This window comes from Aquarana catesbeiana, linkage group LG09 (genome assembly GCF_042186555.1).
Source record: "Aquarana catesbeiana isolate 2022-GZ linkage group LG09, ASM4218655v1, whole genome shotgun sequence".
In the NCBI taxonomy this organism is placed as follows: Eukaryota; Metazoa; Chordata; class Amphibia; order Anura; family Ranidae; genus Aquarana; species Aquarana catesbeiana.
In genome coordinates this window covers 59,234,946-59,257,620 of record NC_133332.1, presented here as the reverse complement: position 1 = coordinate 59,257,620, position 22,675 = coordinate 59,234,946, and the positions used below count along the sequence as shown (strand labels likewise).

Sequence of the window (22,675 nt, the reverse complement as noted above, 5' to 3'; positions counted from 1 at the left end):
AGACCCAGCTGTCATGGTGCACATTGGCACCAATGACAATGTCAGAGGCAGATGGAGTGTCCTAAAGAACGATTTTAGGGACTTAGGAGCTAAATTGAGGAAAAGGACCTCCAAGGTAGTATTCTCAGGAATACTACCGGTACATCGAGCCACACCAGAAAGGCAGAGGGAGATTAGGGAAGTAAACAAGTGGCTGAAGAGCTGGTATAGTAAGGATGGGTTTGGGTTCCTGGAGGACTGGGCCGACTTCACAGCTGATAACTGGTACTATAGAAGGGACAGACTGCACCTAAATGAGGAGGGTGCAGATCAGCTGGGAATGAAGATGGCCAAAAAGTTAGAGGGGTTTTAAAAATAGGCGATGGGGGGGGGGGGGGGGGGGTCCAGAGGTAGAGATAGTCAAGTCGGAACATATTCCAGAGGGTAGTATTGGGGGCATTAGTGGTAGGTTGACCAAAACACATAAACTCAAGGTAAGTATAGTAGCAAGTCCTAGTTGCAATCTCGGATAATATGCGACCAGTCTAAACTACGTGGCATGTTCACCAATGCCAGGAGCCTGGCGGACATGATGGGAGAACTAGAGATAGATACTGTTGTACGAGGAGGATTTGGATTTTGTGGGAATCTCAGAGACCTGGTTCAACAGCTCTCATGATTGGAATTCAGGGAGTATACCCTTTATCGCAAGGATAGAGAGGGTAAAAAAGGGGGAGGGATATGTCTGTATATCAAGAATAATGTACAAGTGAATGTGAGAGATGACATCACTAAGGGAGCTAGGGAGGAGGTAGAATCCCTATGGCTAGAGCTCCAAAGAGATGAAGCTAAGGGGAAAATAATACTGGGAGCATGCTATAGGCCCCCTAACCTGAGGGAGGAAGGGGAGACAGATCTCCTATCACAATTTGGATTAGCAGCAAGGATGGGAAGTGTTATCATAATGGGGGATTTTAACTATCCAGACATAGACTGGGCAGAGGGAACCTCACATTCATCTAAGGCTCGCCAGTTCCTAAATGTCTTGCAGGACAATTTTATGGGTCAGATGGTAGACCCACCAACTAGAAATAAAGAGTTACTGGATCTACTGATTACCAACAATACAGACCTGATCACGGATGTGGAAATATGGGGCAATTTAGGTAACAGCAATCCAGGTCAATTGGCTTCAGTATAGATCACACAAATAGGAAACATAAGGGGAATACAAAGACACTGAATTTCAAAAGAGCCAACTTCCCTAAACTACGAACCTTGCTAGAAGGCATAAATTGGGATAAAATCTTAGGAACAAAGAACACGGAGGAGAGATGGGTTTGCTTTAGGAACATATTAAATAAGGGAATTAGCTAATGCATCCCATTGGGTAATAAATTTAAAAGAGCACACAAAAGTCCTGGATGGCTTAACTGCAATGTAAACATGCATATAAAAGCAAAGGAGAAGGCCTTCAAAAAATACAAGGTTGAGGGATCTTCATCAGCATTCAGATTTTATAAAGAATGCAACAAGAAATGTAAAAAAAGGGAGGACAGACCATATTGGCCCCATAAAGAATGGGGAAGGACATCTGGTTACAAAGGATGGGGAGATGGCGAAGGTATTGAATTTATTCTTCTCCTCAGTCTTCACGAGGGAATAGGGGGGCTTCAGTAACCAAAACTCCAGTGTTTATCCTCATGACACATCACAGGAAGCACCTTCATGGTTAACAGAGGACAGAATTAAAATTAGACTTGGGAAACTTAACATTAATAAATCACTGGGACCAGATGGCTTGCAGCCCAGGCTACTTAGGGAACTCAGTCAAGTAATTGCCAGACCATTGTTCCTAATTTTTACACAGTCTACTGACTGGAATGGTACCAGCTTATTGGAGAAAAGCCAATGTAGCACCAATATTTAAAAAGGGCCCAAAATACATCCCTGGAAATTACAGACCAGTTAGCCTAACATCAATAGTATGTAAACTCTTGGAGGGGATGATAGGAGACTATATACAAGATTTTAGTATTGAGAACGGTATCATTAGTAGTAACCAGCATGGATTTATGAAGAATCATTCTTGCCAAACCAATCTACTAACCTTCTATGAGGAGGTGAGTTGCCAGCTAGATAAAGGAAGGCCCGTAGACATGGTGTATCTGGATTTTGCAAAAGCATTTGACACAGTTCCCCATAAACCTTCACTGTACAAAATAAGGTCCGTTGGCATGAACCATAGGGTGAGTACATGGATTGAAAACTGGCTACAAGGGAGAGTTCAGAGGGTGGTGATAAATGGGGAGTACTTGGAATCGTCAGGGGTGGGTAGTGGGGTCCCCCAGGGTTCTGTGCTGGGACCAATCTTATTTAATTTGTTCATAAACGACCTAGAGGATGGGTTAAACAGTTCAATCTCTGTATTTGCGGATGATACTAAACTAAGCAGGGCAATAACTTCTCCGCAGAATGTGGAAACCTTGCAAAAAGATCTGAACAAATTAATGGGGTGGGCAACTACATGGCAAATGAGGTTTAATGTAGAAAAATGTAAAATAATGCATTTGGGTGGCAAAAATATGAATGCAATCTATACACTGGGGGGAGAACCTCTGGGGAATCTAGGATGGAAAAGGACCTGGGGGTCCTAGTAGATTATAGTCTCAGCAATGGCATACAATGCCAAGCTGTTGCTAACAAAGCAAACAGAATATTGGCATGCATTAAAAGGGGGATCAACTCCAGAGATAAAACAATTATTCCTCGCTCTACAAGACTCTGGTCCGGCTGCTTCTAGAGTAAGCTGTCCAGTTTTGGGCACCAGTCCTCAGGAAGGATGTACTGGAAATGGAGCGAGTACAAAGAAGGGCAACAAAGCTAATAAAGGGTCTGGAGGATATTAGTTATGAGGAAAGGTTGCGAGTACTGACATTATTCTCTCTGGAGAAGAGACGCTTGAGAGGGGATATGATTTCAATATACAAATACCATACTGGTGACCCCACAATAGGGATAAAACTTTTTTGGAGAAGGAAGCGCAAAAAGAGCGGCAAGGATGTGGAATTCCCTTCCACAGGTGGTGGTCTCAGCGGGGAGCATTGATAGTTTCAAGAAACTATTACATAAGCACCTGAACGACCGCAACATACAGGGATATACAATGTAATACTGACATATAATCACACACATAGATTGGACTTGATGGACTTTTTTCAACCTCACCTACTATGTAACTATCAATTTTGCTGCATTTGGCTGAATCTAGGCTGACAGTATATCGCTAAACACTGCAGAATTTATGGACAGCCTTCCCAGAAGAGTTGAAGCTGTTATAGCTGCAAAGGGTGGGCCAACTCAATATCGAACCCTACGAACGAAGACTGGGATGCCTTTAAAGTTTATGTGCATATAAAGGCAGGAGTCCCAATACTTTTGACAATATAGTGTATATTTTTTTCCAAAACTCTCTGCCTGTCCTCCAGCAGCAGCGGGGTATGGTCCTTACTGCTGCACTGAACAGTGCTGATGTAATAATGTTAGTGCAGTGGTGGGTCCATGACAATCTAAGCTCAGAGAAAGTGGGTTAAATGACTGGGGACATCTAGTAGTTAGCCCTCATGCACACAGGCTGTTAAAAAAACGTTATGAAAACGCCAGTATCTTTGCAGTGATTTTTTTTAACTTTTTTCAGCTTTTTTCAGCGTTTTTGCAATAGCGTTTTAGCGTTTTTCCGCGTTAGCGTTTTTGAGCGTTTTTTTTTTTTTTTTCAAATTTTTTTTTTTTTTTTCCCCCAATGGATCAAAAACGCTAAAAAACGTTGGTGAATGACGTTTTTGAGCGTTTGAGCGTTTTTCAGCGTTAGAGCGTTTTTACAGCTGAAAAACGTCTCTCAGAATCCACTGGTCCTGGGTTTTTTTTTTACAGCTTAAAAACGCCTATGCCACTTGCAGCTCAAAAACGCCTAGGTGGGCATGAAGCCATAGAATAACATAGACAGGCCTTTTTAAGCTGCAAAAAAAGCTCAAAAAAGCAGCTGTAAAAACGTCCGTGTGCATGAGGACTTAAAAGAAATGATTGCAGAAAACTTTTCTGGGTTAAAGCAAAGCTTTTTTTTTGTTTGTTTTTTTTTTTTTTTTAATTGTACTGTTACTAGTCCAACAAATTCATTTTTACTTGAAGTTCAGCTTTATGTTATTTCTGAAGGCATCCATGCATATCATGAGATATCAGAACTTTTTTGTGAGAAACAGAGACTGCCACTGCTTTCAGTGAATGGTAGTTGCCAGGCTATTATACTGATACTCTTGCTTCAATGCTTTCAGTTGCTCAATACCTGTTTCATGTCAGTGAATTACAAATTATTGAAGGGGGATCAGCATAACTGGCATTTTCAGAAGGGGGTTAGCTTTTAGTGGCTCCCATTGTTTTCTTAGGAAAGGTTTAAATATGATTAGAGATGTCACATACCATAGTCTTTAAACACAAGTTGTGCTCCCGGAACTTTTGCTCTGTCACCAAAAACATCTGCATTGTCCACTAGAGCCTCCTTCACAGCATCATATCCATGTAGGACCACTATTGTCCTGCTCCCCAAGTGGACAGTAAACACATCTCCATGGATCTTCGCAAGCTGTGGCCAAAACAAGAAAACACTCCTTCAGTGTAGAGTGGGTTACAAGGCATGGTGGGTGTATTGCAAGATGAACAGGTGGGTGCCAGACACTTTTTGAATGCAAAAGAGATTTGTCTCTTAAACAGAACTGGGGGAGAGACGGTTAGGGCCAGGACACCCTTAGATAGATGCAATGTTAATTAGCAGACTCCAAGACTTCTGTAGGCAAACAGCTATACAGATGAAGGCCTCCAGCCGGACACAACTTCTGTATAGGTAGGAATTGCTGTCTCCTATGGCAACAATCTTGTAGTTGTTAATAACGGTAATGGTATGCAACTATTTGCAACACGAACAGTTCTCCTTACCCCACACTCACTCACTGAGTCTTCACTTAATGAGCTCCCAGTCTCTCTCAGTAGACTTCAGATCCAACAGCCACTGGATCCCCTGAGCTCTTCCACTTTAGCACTCAGTATCTTCCTCAAGCATCACCCCAGCTTCCTTGCTGGGTCCCTTGCTTGGCACTCACAGATACTCCTCAAGTTTCACCCCCGCGGACACGTTAGGTTCCTAGCTTGGAACTCACTGATGCTCCACAAGTGTCACCTCTGCTGTCCCGCTGAGTCCCTGACTTGGCATTTGCTGAAGTCTTCCCACTACTTCACTGTCCCCGGCTGGCAAGAAATCTGCTCTGGTACTAGCATCAGCTTACTCACAGTTGTCTCCGGTAACAAGGCGGATAGCTCCTTAGTGGTGACCACTTCCCCTTTACCTCTGACCGCAACTGGTTCCTCGGCTGGCAGAACCGTTACTTCTGTTTGGACTACAAGCCCGCAGTCCTAACCCTACGCTGCTATCCTGCTTCTGGATAGGCCCTCAGACAGCCTAGCCAGATGTCCCCGGGATAGGCCTAAGGCTTATGGCCTAGCAGCCCGGGGCGACATGACACACGTCCACCCAGACAGCCGTCCAGGTGGCACAGAACCCCGATCACCTGACTCCACCCAAATAAATAGGCTCTCCCAGCAGGCTAAGGGACCCAAGAAAATCCCTACCCATTGGCTCAGACACCCCATTCATGATATGTCCTTGCTATGTCCTTGTCTTATCCAATGTCACCAGATACCAGGCCACCTTGTGACAGAAGAGAGAAGTGCAGCAATTCCAGAATTATTAGCACGTTACTGCTACACCATATTGTGAAAGGACTCTTAAATCATTGCAATGTTTTCATCAAAGTGTTACATTTTAGAAAACAAAGTTGTAAAATGTTTTCTTCCACAAAGATAGTTATTTAGCAGCAAATAACCCCAAAAACACACACTGACCAGCCATACCATTATGATGACCCACTTACTAATGAGAAGGTCCCCCTTTTGGTGCCAAAACAGCCTCTTTTGTTACCAAAACAACTCTGAATCATTGTGGCATGGCCACCACTAGACCTCTGAAGGTATGTTGTGGTATCTGGCATCAAGCCGTCAGTAGCAGATCCTTTAAGTCCTATAAGTTGTGAGATGGAACCTCTATCAAAGATCACTGGACACAGTTCCCTACTTTTAAGGACCATTCACATGTGGCTGTAGCAGAAACGCAGGCAGAAAACAGCTTTATTGCAAACGTGTGATGCGCTTGCGGTGCTATTATTTCCTAATGGCACCACAAATGTGGGTAGCAGCTGTGCGTTTTTCCATGTATGACAAAATGTGCTTGACTTATGTCCAAACTTTGGTTTATGAGCTTCTGTTAGCGCATTTTTTGGAGCAGAGGGAAGCCCATTCAAATGAATGATGCAACTAGAAAAAACACGCTAAAAAATAGTAACACTAGCATTGTTCAAGTGTGAACGGGGCCTTAAGGGAGCTAACCTAGCAAGGCCATACATAGTGCAGAGTTCACAGGTCAGCGGTACATAAGTCAGCAGTATGCAATGCAGAATTCAGACAGTGGTTGCTAACATATATAACTCATTGTAGATCCTGACATCTTCCCTGTGCCCAGCTGCCAATACCCCCTTTCATCTTCTCCTGCAGTAGAATGCGATTTTTTAAATTATCGTTTTGCCCTTCCCTTTAAGTAGCTCTTGTAGTAACTTACCTTCCAGATCTGGTGCTCTGCTTTCTCTGTAATCTGCCCATCACATCTACCCTGAAAGTCTGTATGGGACTTAGAAAATGGGTGGGATGGATGTGAGGGGAGGATCGCAGGGGCCGGGGTACATGTGTAGCCATGCAGCGTGGCTCTGCTGTAGGGAGAAATTCTGACAGCCTCTAATAGAGCAGCTGGCAGTTTTTTAAACAAAAGGCTTAACAAACACTTTAACTCATTGCACTTTTCAGAATTGCCTCCAATGTGAACACATGGAACAGCTGCATTTGGTCCCTCTTATCTCAGTGGTCATGTACCTTCTGCCCCCCATGGTTGCTCCCGCACACTCACCTTTTTGAAGGACTTGATCAGATCTTTCATGTTCAGCTGCAGTACATTTCCCAAAAAAGGAAGAGGGGTGGGCCCTGGAGGCAGGTGCCAATCATTTTTATTTCTATTCCTCATAAAGAATAAAATAAGACAGGTGACACAGAAAGCCAGGATCAGCGTGCTAGAATCCATGAAATGCAGTGATCTTGGAATTTGCTGCCAGTAACCCTGCAATGTAAAAAAACATAACAAACTATATTAACAATGGACCTTCAGCAGTCTGACTCAATCAGATGCAAGGTTCAGAGGGCAGAGATTAAACTGTTTATGTCTGGAAATCCACATTCTTCATGCAATGTTTTACAGAGCATGGTGATCTGGGACAAGAACAATTTGTACATGGTGACTGCAGGCCTGCTGAACTTATTATTTTCATAATTGTATTGAGGACTTTGGTTCAGTTAGCTTTTCAACAGAGCAAATCAGGGAGGGTTCTCAATGTTCTGCAACTATGCTGCTACTAGGATCCTTTCACACGGGGTTTCTGACTAGGTCCACCCATTGATTTTCAGGTGGAACTGATCAAAGCTCTATGCAGGTCTACAGGCAGGTAGATCCGCCTAAGCCCCCGTTCACATTGGCACGATTTGACAGGTCAAATTACATGTCAAATTGGAGCCTATTGCCGGCAATAGGAATGTCCCAATCGGTACGATGCCAACTTGGGGGACAATTTCAATAGACATCTGTGCAGGAAACCCGCACAGATGTCTTTCAAGTTGCCTCCGAATTTGGACTGAAATGCAGCTTTGAAATCGTGCAAGTTCAGATGAATTCACATGATTTCAAAGCCGTGTTCAGTGTGAACAAGGGCTACAGCTGAATCTGTCCAGGTCCGAAAATAAAAAGAGAAAAGGATTGCATCCATTTTTATTGTTCTGGTCCTAACCGTGACGGAATGGAGGTAGCCTGATGTAAACGGACAGCCCATAGATCTAACATGGGTCCTCCACAGTCCACTGTCAAAATGCAGACAAAAACTGAACAGGCATGGATGTCACGATGGTGACTTCCATCCCATTCTGCTCTGAGCTAGGTATCGCTGAGTAGGGAGCAAGCCCATGTGAAGGAAACCCCAAGGCCTGGTTAACACCTATGCATTTTTTAGTGCATTTTCAGTTTTGCAGAAACACAATATAGTCCATTTAACATGGTTTCCTATGGATGTAGTTCACATCTGTACATTTTTCTGGTTTTTGGTTCCATAGACTTCAATGGTTTAAAGATGTGTATTGAAAAAAGTAAAATGCACCTGCAATATGCAAACTGGAACCTGCACAAGTGTGAATAAGGCCTCAGACAGCATTGATCCTGATAACCATAGACCGCCTTTCTCAACCTTCTTACTCTGGAGGAACCAGTGAAATAATTTTCAGATCTTGGAGATCCCCCTACTAAAAATGATTAGGCTCCATGCACACTAGAGCTCATAAATGGCCGATTTTTGGAGTTTGGGCGTTTTTTTTTTTAACAGCCCATAAACTCCCCTCTATGTTATCCTATGTGTCCATGCACACATGGACGTTTTTGAACTTTTATCAGCAGTGGAGTTTATGGGCTGTTTTCTGAACGCCATGAAATCGCGTTCAGGAGTCGTTTTTCTGACCTCAAAAAAATGCCAAATGGTCAAGCGCTGATAAACTTCGATAAACGCTCAAAAACGTGGCTCACCAGCATTTTTTAACGTTTTTGATCCATTGAAAAAAAAATTAAAAAATAAATATTAATAAAAACGCTAAAAAACGCTAACGCTGAAAAACGCGAATGAACACTATTGCAAAAACATTAAAAAATGTTGAAAGACTCACTGCAAAGCTACTGGCGTTTTTATAACGTTATTTTAATGTCCAGTGTGTATGGAGCCTTATATCTACAGTGTAACTATATTACCCATTTCAGCTCCAGAAAATTTACCCCCCTTCATGACCAGACCATTGTTTTTTCCCCACAAATAGAGCTTTCTTTTGGTGGTAATTGGTCATCTCTGCGTTTTTTTTTTTTTTTTGCGCTATAAACCAAAAAAGACTGACAGTTTTGAAAAAAAAAACACAATATTTTTTACTTTCTGCTATAAAACATATCCAATAAAAAACATGTAAAAAAATCAAATATCTTCATCAGTTTAAGCCAATATGTATTCTGCTATATATTTTTGGTAAAAGAAAATCTCAGTAAGCGTATATTGATTGGTTTGCGCAAAAGTTATAGCGTCTACAAACTATGGGATATATTTATGGAATTTTTATTTATTTTACATTTTTTTTTACTAGTAATGGTGGTGATCAGCGACTTATAGCGGGACTGTGATATTGCGGCGGACAAATCAAACACTAACTGACACTTTTGACACTTTTTGGGACCAGTGACACAAATACATGACAGGGGTTAACATCAGGGGCGATCAAAAGGTTAACTGTGTTCCTATCCTGTGTTTATGTACAGTGGGGGAGGTGCTTTTACTAGGAGAAGGCATGGATCCATGTCACTGATTTGCAGGAACACAGGATCCATGCCTTCCTTACTGACAGAGCGACAATCTGACTTGTTTACATAGGCAGCCGTCCTCTGTAACAAATGATCAATGGGTGCCAGCAGACATTGGGCATTTGTGCCTGCTACCCGGAAGTACGGGATCACGTGTATATATACGTGATCCTGCGAACAGTGGCCACCCCGTAGCAGTAAAACTGCTATAGGGTGGTTGTAAAGTGGTTAATATATGGCAGGGATATGCAATTAGCGGACCTCCAGCTGTTGCAAAACTACAAGTCCCATCATGCCTCTGGGTGTCATGCTTGTTGCTGTCAGAGCCTTAATATGCCTCATGGGACTTGTAGTTCTGCAACAGCTGGAGGTCTGCTAATTGCATATCCCTGATATATTGACTCATGCATAGATGAGCTAAAAAATGCTGCTTTTACAAGCGTTTGAGCTTTTTTTTTTCTCTGCCTCTAAACTCCTCCATGGGAGTCTAGTGTCAATGCACACTATAGGCATTTACAGGAGTTTAGAGGCAGAAAAAGCCCCACCAAAGTAGCATTCAGAAGTGGAGCTTTTGAACATAAAAATGCTCAAAAGTGGCTAAATGTGCGTTAACCCTGAGCGCCTTTATATGCATTCACCTGTTAATACATTCTGGCCGGAATAAATTAACATTGTGGCCAATAGAATGCATTAATGCCAGGCATGTGAACGTGTGTTAACATGCTTGAACATGCATGCAAGAACACATTTTGCTGCTGCTGAACTCCTATGGCCCAGTTCACACTGGTGTGACATACGCTCTGGCTTTGGGAGCACATGTCGCATAACCTGTATAAATCAATGGTTCTCTATGAGAGCCATCTTAACTGGTCCGACCTTGAAAAAGTTTCCTGTACTACTTTGGTCCGACTTGGGCAAAATTTCAGCCCATTGATTTGAATGTAAGTCGCATCCAAATCGGATCATCATCTTAACTGATCCGACTTGGCATGCGACTTCTGTTCTGAGGATCTTGAAGGGGAACCCCACGCCACAATAAAAAAAAGACGTTGTGGGGTCCCCCGCAGGATCATACCAGACCCTTTGGTCTGGTATGGATTTTAAGGGGAACCCCCACACCAAACTTGAAAAAAAAAAAACGCGTGGGGTTCCCCCCAAAATCCATATCAGACCCTTATCCAAGCACGCGGCCCAACAGGTCAGGAAAGGATCTGATATGGCCTTGGGGGAGCCCCACGCCATTTTTTTTTTATTTTGGCATGGGGTTGCCCCCTCAAGATTCATACCAGACTCAAAGGGCGTGGTATAGTCAGATCAAAGTCAGATCCCGTTCATTGAAGTTGCATGCAAGCCAGATATGAAGTCGTAGGGCAAAGTCGGATCAGAAGTCGTCCAACTTCCATGTCAGGAGACATGTAAGAGAAAAGGTGTCATAAAGAATACAGTGTACATTCATTGAGTACCGTATATACTCGAGTATAAGTCGTTCCGAGTATAAGTTGTTCCGAGTATAAGTCGAGGCCTTAATTTACCACAAAAAAATGGGAAAAACTTATTGACCCGAGTATAAGACGAGGGTGAGAAATGCACAGCTACTGTAAGTGGAAAAGAGGGTCAACAATGCCCATTTGCAGCCTCACTGTGCCCATTTGCATGCCTCACTGTGCCCATTTGCAGCCATAGGTCCCCCGAACTTCAAACTCGGTAGTTAAGGGTTCCTAGGTGCCCCCTAGCTGCAGCCAAAATTTGGGGTCTCTGAACCCAAAGGGTCCCGAAATGACATTGCTGCAGATGGACACAGTTGACCGACTTTGGGGCCCCGTATCTCAGGGCCACTTAGTGCTAGGAACCCCAAATTTGGTGTGCAAACCCAGTGGAACTAGCACCATAAAATATCCAAAGCTGGGGTTCCTAGCACCAAGTGGTCCCGAGATACAGGGCACCAAAAATCGGTTCAGAAAATGTCAAGCACTTTTCTGCAGCAGAGAATGACATTTTCCGAACCGATTTTGGAGCCCCGTATCTCGGGGCCACTTGGTGCTAGGAACTACAGCTTTGGATATGTTGTGGACCCAGTTCCAGTTTGGGGTTCCTAGCACCAAGTGGCCCTGAGATACGGGGCCCCAAAGTCGGTTCAGAAAATGAAATCTTTAGCTGCAGAAAAGTGCTTGACTCGAGTATAATGCTGGCCATACACTATACGAAAAATCGTTCGTATAGACACTTCGTTCGTTTTTCGGCAAGTTAATGGGCACAAATCGATAATCGTTTGTGATGTTTTTGTGGGAAAAAAACGAACGGGAAGTTTGGAAAATTTCTGCCGAACGTACGATAAATTGCAAGGTTAATGTGTTTCCCGTCCGAACTGTCTGCACTAGGTATATGTAAAAAAACGAACAAAAAATTATTTATTCATGTCCACTGAACAATTTATCGGTCATTACATGATGGCACGATCGTTTGCGGTCACGGTCGAACGTTCGTTTTTCGAAAATGTGTTCGGCCGATTTTCTGTATAGTGTATGGCCAGCATTAGTCGAGGGGGGAACTTTCAGCACAAAAAAATGTGCTGAAAAACTCGACTTATACTCGAGTATATACGGTAATCAATGAATTGTAGAAAGTTTTAAATAAAAGAATAAATGTGGTACACCACCAGATGCTTTTTAACACCCCCTGCTCTAGACAACAAAAATATTTTAAGTAATACTCTTGAAATTAGATGAACAATGATTACAGAGACAGAGCAAAAATTGTGGTGTCCGCTAACATTAGTGGTTAGAAATGAGTAGATAGATACTTTATTGTCTTTGAAGTGCAAATTACAATGAAATATATATATTGGTGGTCAGTGGAAAATTCCCACCCTGCATTGGTGGTCATTATAGGTAAGAGTTCATAATGCTATTGCTCAAGGAAAACCTTGGGAGGAACCCTGGTTGAGAAAGTCTATCTAGTATATGCAAATGGTCAGCCACCACAGCTGTTTTTTTGCCAGAAAGAACATTGGGGTTGATTTACTAAAGGCAAATCCACTTTGCACTACAAGTGCACTTGGAAGTGCAGTCGTTGTAGATCTGAGGGGGACATGCAAGGGAAAAAAAAAAAAAAAAAACAGCATTTTTGCTTGCACATGATTGGATGATAAAATCAGCAGAGCTTCCCCTCATTTCAGATGTTCCCCTCAGATGTAAAGTGACTGCACTTGCAGTGCAAAGTGGATTTGCCTTTAGTAAATCAACCCCATTGTGTGCTATGGGTACATGATGTGGACAATGACCTGTCAGACTGTAGGCACTTGCACAGTGCAGCACCTAACAGTAAGGCTATTTTCACACTGGCGCCTCTCAAGCCACCGGCTTTCACACTGGGGCGATGCGCTTGCAGGACAAGAAAAAAAGTCCTGCAAGCAGCATCTTTGGGACGTTGCGGGAGAGGTGAATTCACCGCTCCTGCCATTGAAATCAATGGCCGGCGTTGCCAAAGCACCTGCAAAGCGCTTTGGCAGTGGCGCTTTGCAGGTGCTTTTAACCCTTTGAGAAGCGCCGCTAAAACTAGCAGCGCTTTACTGCCGACGCCCCGCCCCAGTGTGAAAGTGCCCTAACTGAGCAAGAGCTATAGCAAATGTTCCAAAGGATGACCATATTGAGACTTCCAACCTGTGTACAACAACCCTGTGCTGGGAGTGTTCTCATTAACACCCCTCTGAAATCAATGTGCTGTTAATCACATGATGGACATCAGGTGGAGTGAAGAGACTTTAAGATCAGTGTAGGCCTAGGCTTATTCACATAGTGGTGATGGAATCTAGTTCCCTGAAATGGGTTTCCTATTTGTGGTCTCCTACATTTGCTTTTGTTGGGTGGGGGGGAAGAAAGGTGCAGGAATCAGCATTATGTAATGTACACAATAGTGTAATGATTGTAGGGGTCAGGACTATGTCATGTACACAGTGAACACAGGTCAGCATTATGCAATGTGCAACATAACTTATCAAGTGCAGGGGTCAGAACAATGTAAAGTGTAAAATTGTCTATATGTTGCATGGTTTAAAGTTATGTAGTGGTTTCAGTAAACTGCCTCCTGGAGAGGTAACCTTCCTCACAGGGTTCTGCAAAGGCATTTTTCATGTGCTGCCACACATATTCCTTATGAAGTCAGCAAGCAAAAAATCTATGGAACTATACATGTTCCATCACACACTTCTCCAGCCAACCTGGCAGCTTTTGCAGACAGCAGGCTGTGGGCAGCACAGTGGCTAAGGGGTGAGCACTTCTGCCTAGCAGCATTGGAGTCATTGGTTCAGATCCCAACCACAGCACTACCTGCATGGAGTTTACATGGTTTCCCTGTGCCTGCATGGGTTTCCTCCCACACTCCAAAGACATGCTGGTTGGTCAATTGGCTCCTGTCTAACCCTAGGTTTACACCTCTGCGTGTTTGCGGGTTGCATTTGCGCGGGCACGGCAGCCTATTAATTCCAATGGGCTGCTGTGCCTGCGTTTCCGCAAAAAAAAGTGCATGCACCTTTTAAAAAATGCGGCCGCAGGGAAATGGTCAAAAAGGCCATGCAATTCCCCTGCGGTTCCTGCACCCACACACGCACTGCTATTGTACATGCGGGGGGTGCCAATGAGAATGAATGTCAGTCTCATGTGTTCCCGCAGAGCAGTGTGTTTTCTATATTACCAAAAGCATTGGGACCTTGCTTTGTGCACTGGTCCAAATCATTTGGTGGAGGGGGGATTATGGTGTGGGGTTGTTTTTCAGGGGTTGGGCTTGGCCTCTTAGTTCCAGTGAAGGGAACTCTTAAGGCGTCAGCATACCAAGACATTTTGGACAATTTCATGCTCCCAACTTTGTGGGAACAGTTTGGGGATGGTCCCTTCCTGTTCCAACATGACTGCGCACCAGTGCACAAAGCAAGGTCCATATAGACATGGATGAGCGAGTTTGGGGTGGAGGAACTTGATTGTCCTGCACAGTCCTGACCTTAACCCAATAGAACACCTTTGGGATGAATTAGAGTGGAGACTGTGAGCCAGGCCTTCTCATCCAACATCAGTGCCTGACCTCACAAATGCGCTTTTGGAAGGATGGTCAAACATTCCCATAGACACATTCCTAAACCATGTTGACCGCCTTCCCAGAAGAGTTGAAGCTGTTACAGCTGCAAAGGGTGGGCCAACTCAATATTGAACCCTATGGACGTAAGCAGGGTACACACAATCAGATTAGTGGACAAATTTTCGTCTGTTTTTTGTATGCTGCTAGTCTCATATCGAAAGTGAAGAGGTTACTCACCATACGAAAATTCTCGTACAACAGAATTCAACGTCAGAAGTGACGTAATGTGTTGAATTATTTTGTATGTATTCTTCCTTTTCTGAGCATGCATAGTCTTGCTCTTACGATTTTTTTTTTTTCGGCCGAAAACTGTACTAATTAAATGAAAATCGGACGTTTACATCCGACAAAAATTTTAGAGCCTGTACAACCAGTTTTTGTCATCCAAAAATTTGTAATTGGCTGTCGAAAGCACCATGCTAATGATCAGAAAATCGGCAGATTGTTCATTGGACAAAATTTTACTTCCGATTTTCTGATCGTGTGTACAGGCCTTAAGACTGGGATGCCACCAAAGTTCATGTACGTGTAAAGGAAGGCGTCCCAATACATTTGGTAATATAGTGTATATGTGTGTGTGTGTAAAGCGCTGTGAAAATTGACGGCGCTATATAAGTAGCTGTAATAAATACAAATATGTGTGTGTGTTTACCAATGAATCCCTTGGTAAATACCATTTATGTAAACAAAGGAACCAAGAATTTTGCCTTTGGGCCGCAACCGTTTTTTTTTTTTTTTTTATAACCCGCTCCTTATTTTATGCCCATAATAAATTGCATTTAGTAGATACAAGAATGGGCATAAGGGGTTATTTACGAAAGGAAAATCCACTTTGCACTACAAGTGCAAACTACAAGTGCACTTGGAAGTGCAGTCGCTGTAGATCCGAGGGGTACATGCAAGGAAAATAAAAAACAGCATTTTAGCTTGCACATGATTGGATGATAAAATCAGCAGAGCTTCCCCTCATTTCAGATCTTCCCCTCAGATCTACAGCGACTGCACTTCCAAGTGCATTTTCAGTGCAATTTCAAGTGCACTTTGCCTTTCGTAAATAACCCCCATTGTGTCCTCCAAGGCACGTGCCATAGTGCACATTCTATCTCTCTAATGACCAAATGTATAATGTACTCCTACCCTTTGGCTTGCAGCGCATTAGTGGCCAGGAACACTGTAAACTTGATGTCACTAGGGTATTGCAGAAAATGCTAGCATTTGCCTCAGAGGAAGTTTTTAGAGCCATTTAAAGTAGTTCTAAAGGCATTCTCCGCATTAGGTTAAAAAAAAACCTTTGCCAAGCAGCTCCCCCAGCCCATTTTAAGGGTCTAAACACCTGAGTGATCTGTGGTGACAGCTGCAGCCACTCGTTTTTTTTTTAGCTTTTTTTTTTTACCATTCATTTGAATGGGTCTCTCTCTGCTCCAAAAACCCTCTAAAAGAAGTTCATCTACCAAATCTTGGCAAAGAGCCAGGAGCATTTGCCTTTGCGATTTTTGCCACGATTGTTCCTTGTCCTCCCTAATTGTCACATTTAGTGGGTGGTACCACTCATTGCTCTTTTTTTTATTATTAAAATAAGAAGCATGCCATACTTACCTGCTTTGGTGGTATTTGATCACCTTTGCGGTTTTTATTTTTTACTCTATAAACAAAAAGAGTGACAATTTTGAAAAAAAAAACTAAATATTTTTTACTTTCTGCTATAAAACACACCCAATAAAAAAAAAATGTAAAAAATCTAATTTCTTCATCAATTTAGGGCCAATATGTATTCTGTTGCATATTTTTGGTAAAAAAAAATCCCAATTAGCGTATATTGATTGGTTTGTGCAAAAGTTATAGCGTCTGCAAACTATGGGATATTTTTATGGCATTTTTTATTAATTTTTTTTACTAGTAATGGCGCCAATCAGCGATTTTTTTTTTTTTTTTTTTTTTACAGGACTGCGACATTGCGGTGGACAAATCAGTGACCTGACATTTTTGACACTTTTCTGGGAACCAGTGATACTAATACAGTGACCAGTACTAAAAATATGCACTGTCACTGTACTAATGACACTGGCAGGGAAGGGGTTTCCATCAGGGGTGATCAAAGGGTTAAATGTGTCCCTAGGGGATGCTTTCTAACTGTGTGGGGGATGGACTGATTGGAAGAACACAGAGATCCATGTTACTGCTTAGCAGGAACAAAAGATCACTGTGTTCTTCCATGTCAGAACAGCGATCTGCCTTGTTTACATAGGCAGATCTCCATTCTGCCTCTCTGGGGAACGATCGGCGGGTGTTGATTGGCTCCCCCTCTGGCCAATCAGCGTGTGTGCCCCCACTATCTACTGCATGAACTGAAGTACGTCATTTCGCGCAATAGAGCCGCCCTGCCGCAGTATATCTGCGGTGGGTGGTCTTTAAGTAGATAAATGTCAGAAATGTTTATTTGTAAATTCTAAGTTGTTTGTTTATTATTCTTGTGGGTTTCGCATTTGAGTATAGTTGTGTATGCTGTCATGCTTTGCATCAGGAAAGAAAAATTACCATCAGGTAAGTATACAATTTTCTGTTTTCCTGACACGAGCATGACAGCATACACGAATGGGATGTAACACGCCAACAGAACCTATAAGGGAGGGCCATATGAATCAACATATCACTCGATTTGTTTGGAACTGAAGTCAACTCCTGTTTCCAATGTTGCTTGATTGACTTTGCAATAGGCAAAAAATGGTTTGTAGTATATGAACCTGGTTGGTATCCTGTAAAATTCTGCACCTCTGAATTTTGCCCATGAGCACACCACCCATCTAATAAAGTGAGCTCTGCACTAGATTGATGAATTTATCTTCGTCCTATAAGCCCCTTAGGCTGCTCTGACCCGAGATAATGCCATTGTCCCACTGGACAGTGAAAAGTCTTTTTCTGATACTGCCAGGCCTGAAGAGGCCACTGTCTGACCTTCTAGAGAAGGGCCACTTCCATGTATTTCTTCCACATAGAGTCAATTACTCCAGCTTGTGGTGACGCAGATATTTCAGTTTGGACATGGCGGAAGGGTGATGTCTTGACCGAGAAGCAAGGATGCAGATCCTCGTCTGGTGCTGGAGAGGAAGAAACCAGAGCTATTTTGTTTGATTATGGTAGCAATGAGGTAGTTTACCGTTTGATGCTTGGATCTCTGAAATAATTCTCCCAGATGTGATATCATTTAGAAATACTGCTTTAGTGTCACTGAACCTATTGAGGTAGTCTTGTTCAGAATAATGGAGGAGTGAGACAACCTTCCCAACACTAGTTGCACTGCAAGTTCTAAGGGGAAAGAATAATCTGTACCGGCCTTTCGGTATTGGTTCCCCCAGATGTGCGGCGGTCACTGTATTTCAGGAATTGAGGACCTGACCAAGATTTGACTACTGTTCAATCCCTTATCTTATATTACTTGCAGACATCTTAATCTTTGCAGCCAGGAACAAAGAATTCTATCCTTAAATTCTGTGAGATTTCCCATGTTCTAGTATACCTGGAGTTTGCCGCAGGTTCCCCTGGTTTCCACAAGGTTTCAAATAATAGTTGTGAGACCCATCAATGATCCTTCCTAACTAGGTCTCCCAGTTGCTAGATCCAACGTAGCTGAATTTGGATACACTTGGCTCTACTGTGTAAGGTCTGAGATCTCAGGAAGAATAGAATAGGAGGATCTTGGGCCAAAGAGTGTACTTTGAGGACACCACTGCCTGTAAGGCCACCAGATCATTATAACCCTTATCCCAGCTGTATGACTAGGGATCCTGGTTAAACTAAATGGACTTGTGTCTTTTCTCAACCTGCCTAACTATGTAGTATGATCCTGATGAGGAGCTTGGAGACCAACGAGTCTGGTGGCTATATAGGCTAACCTACCGATCCAGCTGGATGTTAGTATTTCCACTGCTTTCACTTCTGGAAAGCTCCAGAACTGCCCTTCCTGACCATTGAGTTTACTGTCAAGTTGAGATTCATTGAACCGTATGTTGGTCTAAAGACTCACCCTTGACATCCAAGGCTTTGTATTTTACTGTATCTGACAGGAAGTTCTAGGAAGCCAGAACACAGAGCAGTGAGATGAGACAGGTTTTACTGTTGGCAAACCTGAATGGGAGATACCTCTTGCCATGATGATAGGAGATTACCTATTGCCGTCTGTTTGGAGCATAACTGAGGCCTCCTAGGCTGTGTTGCCCAAACGACTTCCCCACTTGGGAATCACTGTACCCCTGATGTTAGACGCTAAGCTAGGAGGTCGCTGAGGTGAATACTAAGAAAGTGAATAGACTTTGATGATTGGTATGCATGGAAGTTGATAGGATTAACTATCCTTCACCACTATTGTCGGGACTAGTTCCATATGTGCGGTAATCTTCCCTGGAATAGGAAGAAAATCTTTCATTACCTTAGAAGGCCAGTTTATGATGTTCTCAATCTTCAGTGTGTCCAACCGACTGCATGGATTATTGCAGACTACTTCTCGCACATTTGAGACCATGGGATACAAACAGATGGGATAGAGCTAGGACTTGCCTCTACATAAGACCCAATACTGTCACCCTCCGTGAGGGCAACTCTACAGTATTCTACTGAACGTCTAAAATGCCATTATTATAATGAGATTAGTTGGCCTTCCCTCTGAATCAGGGTTTGCCAGGACCTGGAGGATGTTGAGCCTCCCGCAGCTGTTGTTCGCATAAGGAACCTGCAGCCCTTGCTTCTGCAAGATGGCCACTCCTGGAAGCAACGTTCTGGAAAAATGTCTTGAGCATGTGGAAAGGTCAAAAAGTTGTTGAACGAACCCAAAGTGAAACTCTCAGAAGCCTGGGCGTACCGAAGTACAAAGTGCGTATGTACACATCATCTAGATCTAGAGAAACTGTAGCTGCTTTATCTGATGGTTTGAATGATTGTTCTCAATGACTCCCTATGACTTTTTTTTTTTTTTTTTTTTTGGATCTTGATCCTTCGTTCCATATCTTGCCTAAATCTGCTTTCCGACTAACAATGGACCAATGGTTCCTGTTGGACAAGATTTGGTAACATTTGCTTAAAGCCCTGATATCTCTAAGGAACCATAGTGGTAATTAGAGGAGTTGGAAGAGTGGAAAGAAATCTCTATTGATTTTCTTACTGCACAAAGTACAACTCGCCAGCACACCAGGAATCTTCCATTGTTGTCCCAAGGTTTTGTTGCAGACAGATCACATCACAAAGACAAGTACTGCACAGGCCCCACTGATCCTGACCTTCCTGCCCAAATTTGCATTAATTTCTGCAATATAACACCTACTGATCACATTTGAGTGTAAAGGAACTTTGCTGCTCCTCGAGAGGAGCACACTTGGGCTTAGGCTATTATGGATCTTCCAATCACTTCTCTAGCTCTTCTCAGGCCCTGTCACCACTTTTTGTTCTGGGCCTAGGTAACTAGCCTAAGAGATTAGTCCCTGATCATCACTGATTCAATCTTAAATCACATTCCATTTGACTTAGAAGAGGTATACGCAATCAGTGGGTTAAGCCATAGGGCTTGACTATCCTCACAGAATAGGAGGAGGAACAGCCTGCTGCCTCCATAGTGGTTGTACTGCCTTGCTGGTCACTCCAATTTCACTCATGGATCAAGCACCACAGAAGCGTATAACTGGCCAAGTTTGCCTTCAACTAGTCATCTGAGAGCTAAATAGCCTTGGCTACTGAAGTGAACCTCAACGCAGGCCACACCATATTCCCTAATGGTAGTATAAACCTTAATTTCCACATCCATATTGCTATTCCCATGCCTCTGTGAAGGCTATTGCATCATCCGCTGGCACTTCTGGTCTGATGAAGATTGCTTGGCCAACTGCCACTGCAGTAAAAGTTGGGCTTTACAGAGGGGATCTTGCATCCTCTATTAGCATGAAGACACATCTGGCCAATCTGATGAATGCTCATTGGCCTGCTGATTTTGAGGCAGGAGGTACCCTTTAAACAAACTCAGCTGTTTGATTAGCTTAGTACCTGAGCGTTAGCGACTAGAGATCCACCCAGTCAGTTTGCACTTAAGTGAACACATCTGCCTTTGTGTTTACTGCCACCTAATATGCAACTTGGCATAGTATATTGGCGGGCACGTCAGTCTTCACTGCCTATCACAGTTTCGGAGGCCATGGAATGCCCAGGTGGCACAAAACCCCCCCCAAATGACCCCATTTTGGAAAGTAGACACCCCAAGCTATTTGCTGAGAGGCATGGTGAGTATTTTGCAGCTCTCATTTGTTTTTGAAAATGAAGAAAGACAAGAAAAAACTTTTTTTTTTTCTTTTTTCAATTTTCAAAACTTTGTGACAAAAAGTGAGGTCTGAAAAATACTCACTATACCTCTCAGCAAATAGCTTTGGGTGTCTACTTTCCAAAATGGGGTCATTTGGGGGGGTTTTGTGCCACCTGGGCTTTCCATGGCCTCCGAAACTGTGATAGGCAGTGAAGAGTGAAATCAAAAATTCACGCCCTTAGAAAGCCTGAAGGCGGTGCTTGGTTTTCGGGGTTCCGTACGCGGCTAGGCTCCCAAAAAGTCTCACACATGTGGTATCCCCGTACTCAGGAGAAGCAGCAGAATGTATTTTGGGGTGTAATTTCACATATTCCCATGGCATGTTTGAGCAATATATCATTTAGTGACAACTTTGTGCAAAAAAAAAAAAAAAAAAATTGTCTCTTTCCCGCAACTTGTGTCACAATATAAAATATTCCATGGACTCGACATGACTCTCAGCAAATAGCTTGGGGTGTCTACTTTCCAAAATGGGGTCATTTGGGGGGGTTTTGAACTGTCCTGGCATTTTATGCACAACAAAACGACAACTATTTTTTTTTATTTTATATATTTTTTTTTTTTTTTACACTTTTTTTGTAACTAACTTTTATAACTGTAACCGGTTCCAGGTTCGGGTCTCTCAAAATGCGATGGCATCTTGGGAGACCCTGTGAAAGTGTGTCCTAGTCTGTGCAATGCTGTACCCTACGCTAATACTCAACTAGTGTATGGTAGCGTTCAAAACATTCACCAATGCAAAGACCAGGATTGTCAGGACAGGAGGGACAATAATAGCGGGTGTCATGCCTATATCCGCGCTTGCTGCAGACACGACATCTTTTTTGGGGGGGTTCGTTGGGTAGGGGTACTCGGGAGGACATAAAGAAAATGCCTCTCATGCAGCTGACTGCATTTGGTTGGGGATGTGAATGGGGGAAGTACGGGCGCTGCAGAAGTGGTGGGTTCCCAATTAGGATTGGCGAATGCAGCAGGAAGGGCATTATGGGCACAACGGCCTGTGTTTGTCTTCTTGGTGGCAGCGGGACACTACTTGTGCTTGCCACCTCACCAGCTTGAACTGCACTTATGGGACTCGCCATGTCACCAAGTGTTACTGCAGTGCTGGTTTGACTATGACCGGGGTGTACTAGGCCGCTGGTGCTTGCCAGTTCACCAAAACGCTACCAAAAAATCTGTTAGTGATCGCAGGGATCAGGCCTGACTCTGCGAAAGCTGCAGTTATGCGTTTAGTGTTTTCTAAGTGATAGTGATCGATCGATACTGCACTTGGGTGGGCTGGGCTGGGCCGGGCGGAGGGGCAAAACGCAGGTGATAGCAGGTATCTGGGCTGATCCCACTAACACTGCGTTTTTGGGAACCCTAAACTGCTGGGGACACTAGTATAGATCTGATCGGATCAGATATTGATCAGATCAGATACTATACCACTAAGGGAGGTGTACCGTGCATGGGTGTTAGCGGTACTGGCGCTAACCTTACGCTGCTTGGGGCTAGTGCTTGCCAGTTCACCAAAATGCTACCAAAAAAACTGTTAGCGATCGCAGGGATCAGGCCTGACTCTGCGAACGCTGCAGTTATGTGTTTAGTGTTTTGTAAGTGACAGTGATCGATCGATACTGCACTTGGGTGGGCTAGGCTTGGCCGGG

At 43.3% G+C, this 22,675-nt stretch overlaps 1 protein-coding gene across 6 annotated transcripts in view; it reads right to left on the bottom strand.

Annotated features, from left to right (window-relative positions):
- LOC141107693 (cytochrome P450 2C8-like) overlaps positions 1–22,675 on the bottom strand; it is a 105,302-nt gene that overhangs the window by 54,903 nt on the left and 27,724 nt on the right. For 4 of the 6 annotated variants that reach the window (XM_073598598.1, XM_073598597.1, XM_073598599.1 and 1 more), the window contains 2 exons: positions 7,040–7,246; positions 4,453–4,615 (listed from right to left, as the gene is read on the bottom strand). In XM_073598598.1, the coding sequence (XP_073454699.1) occupies positions 4,453–4,615; positions 7,040–7,210 (334 nt within the window). In that variant the 5' untranslated portion in view covers positions 7,211–7,246. Of the gene's footprint in view, positions 1–4,452; positions 4,616–7,039; positions 7,247–16,285; positions 16,332–22,675 lie in introns of those variants that run through there. The other 2 variants (XM_073598601.1, XM_073598602.1) reach the window with 2 other exon arrangements.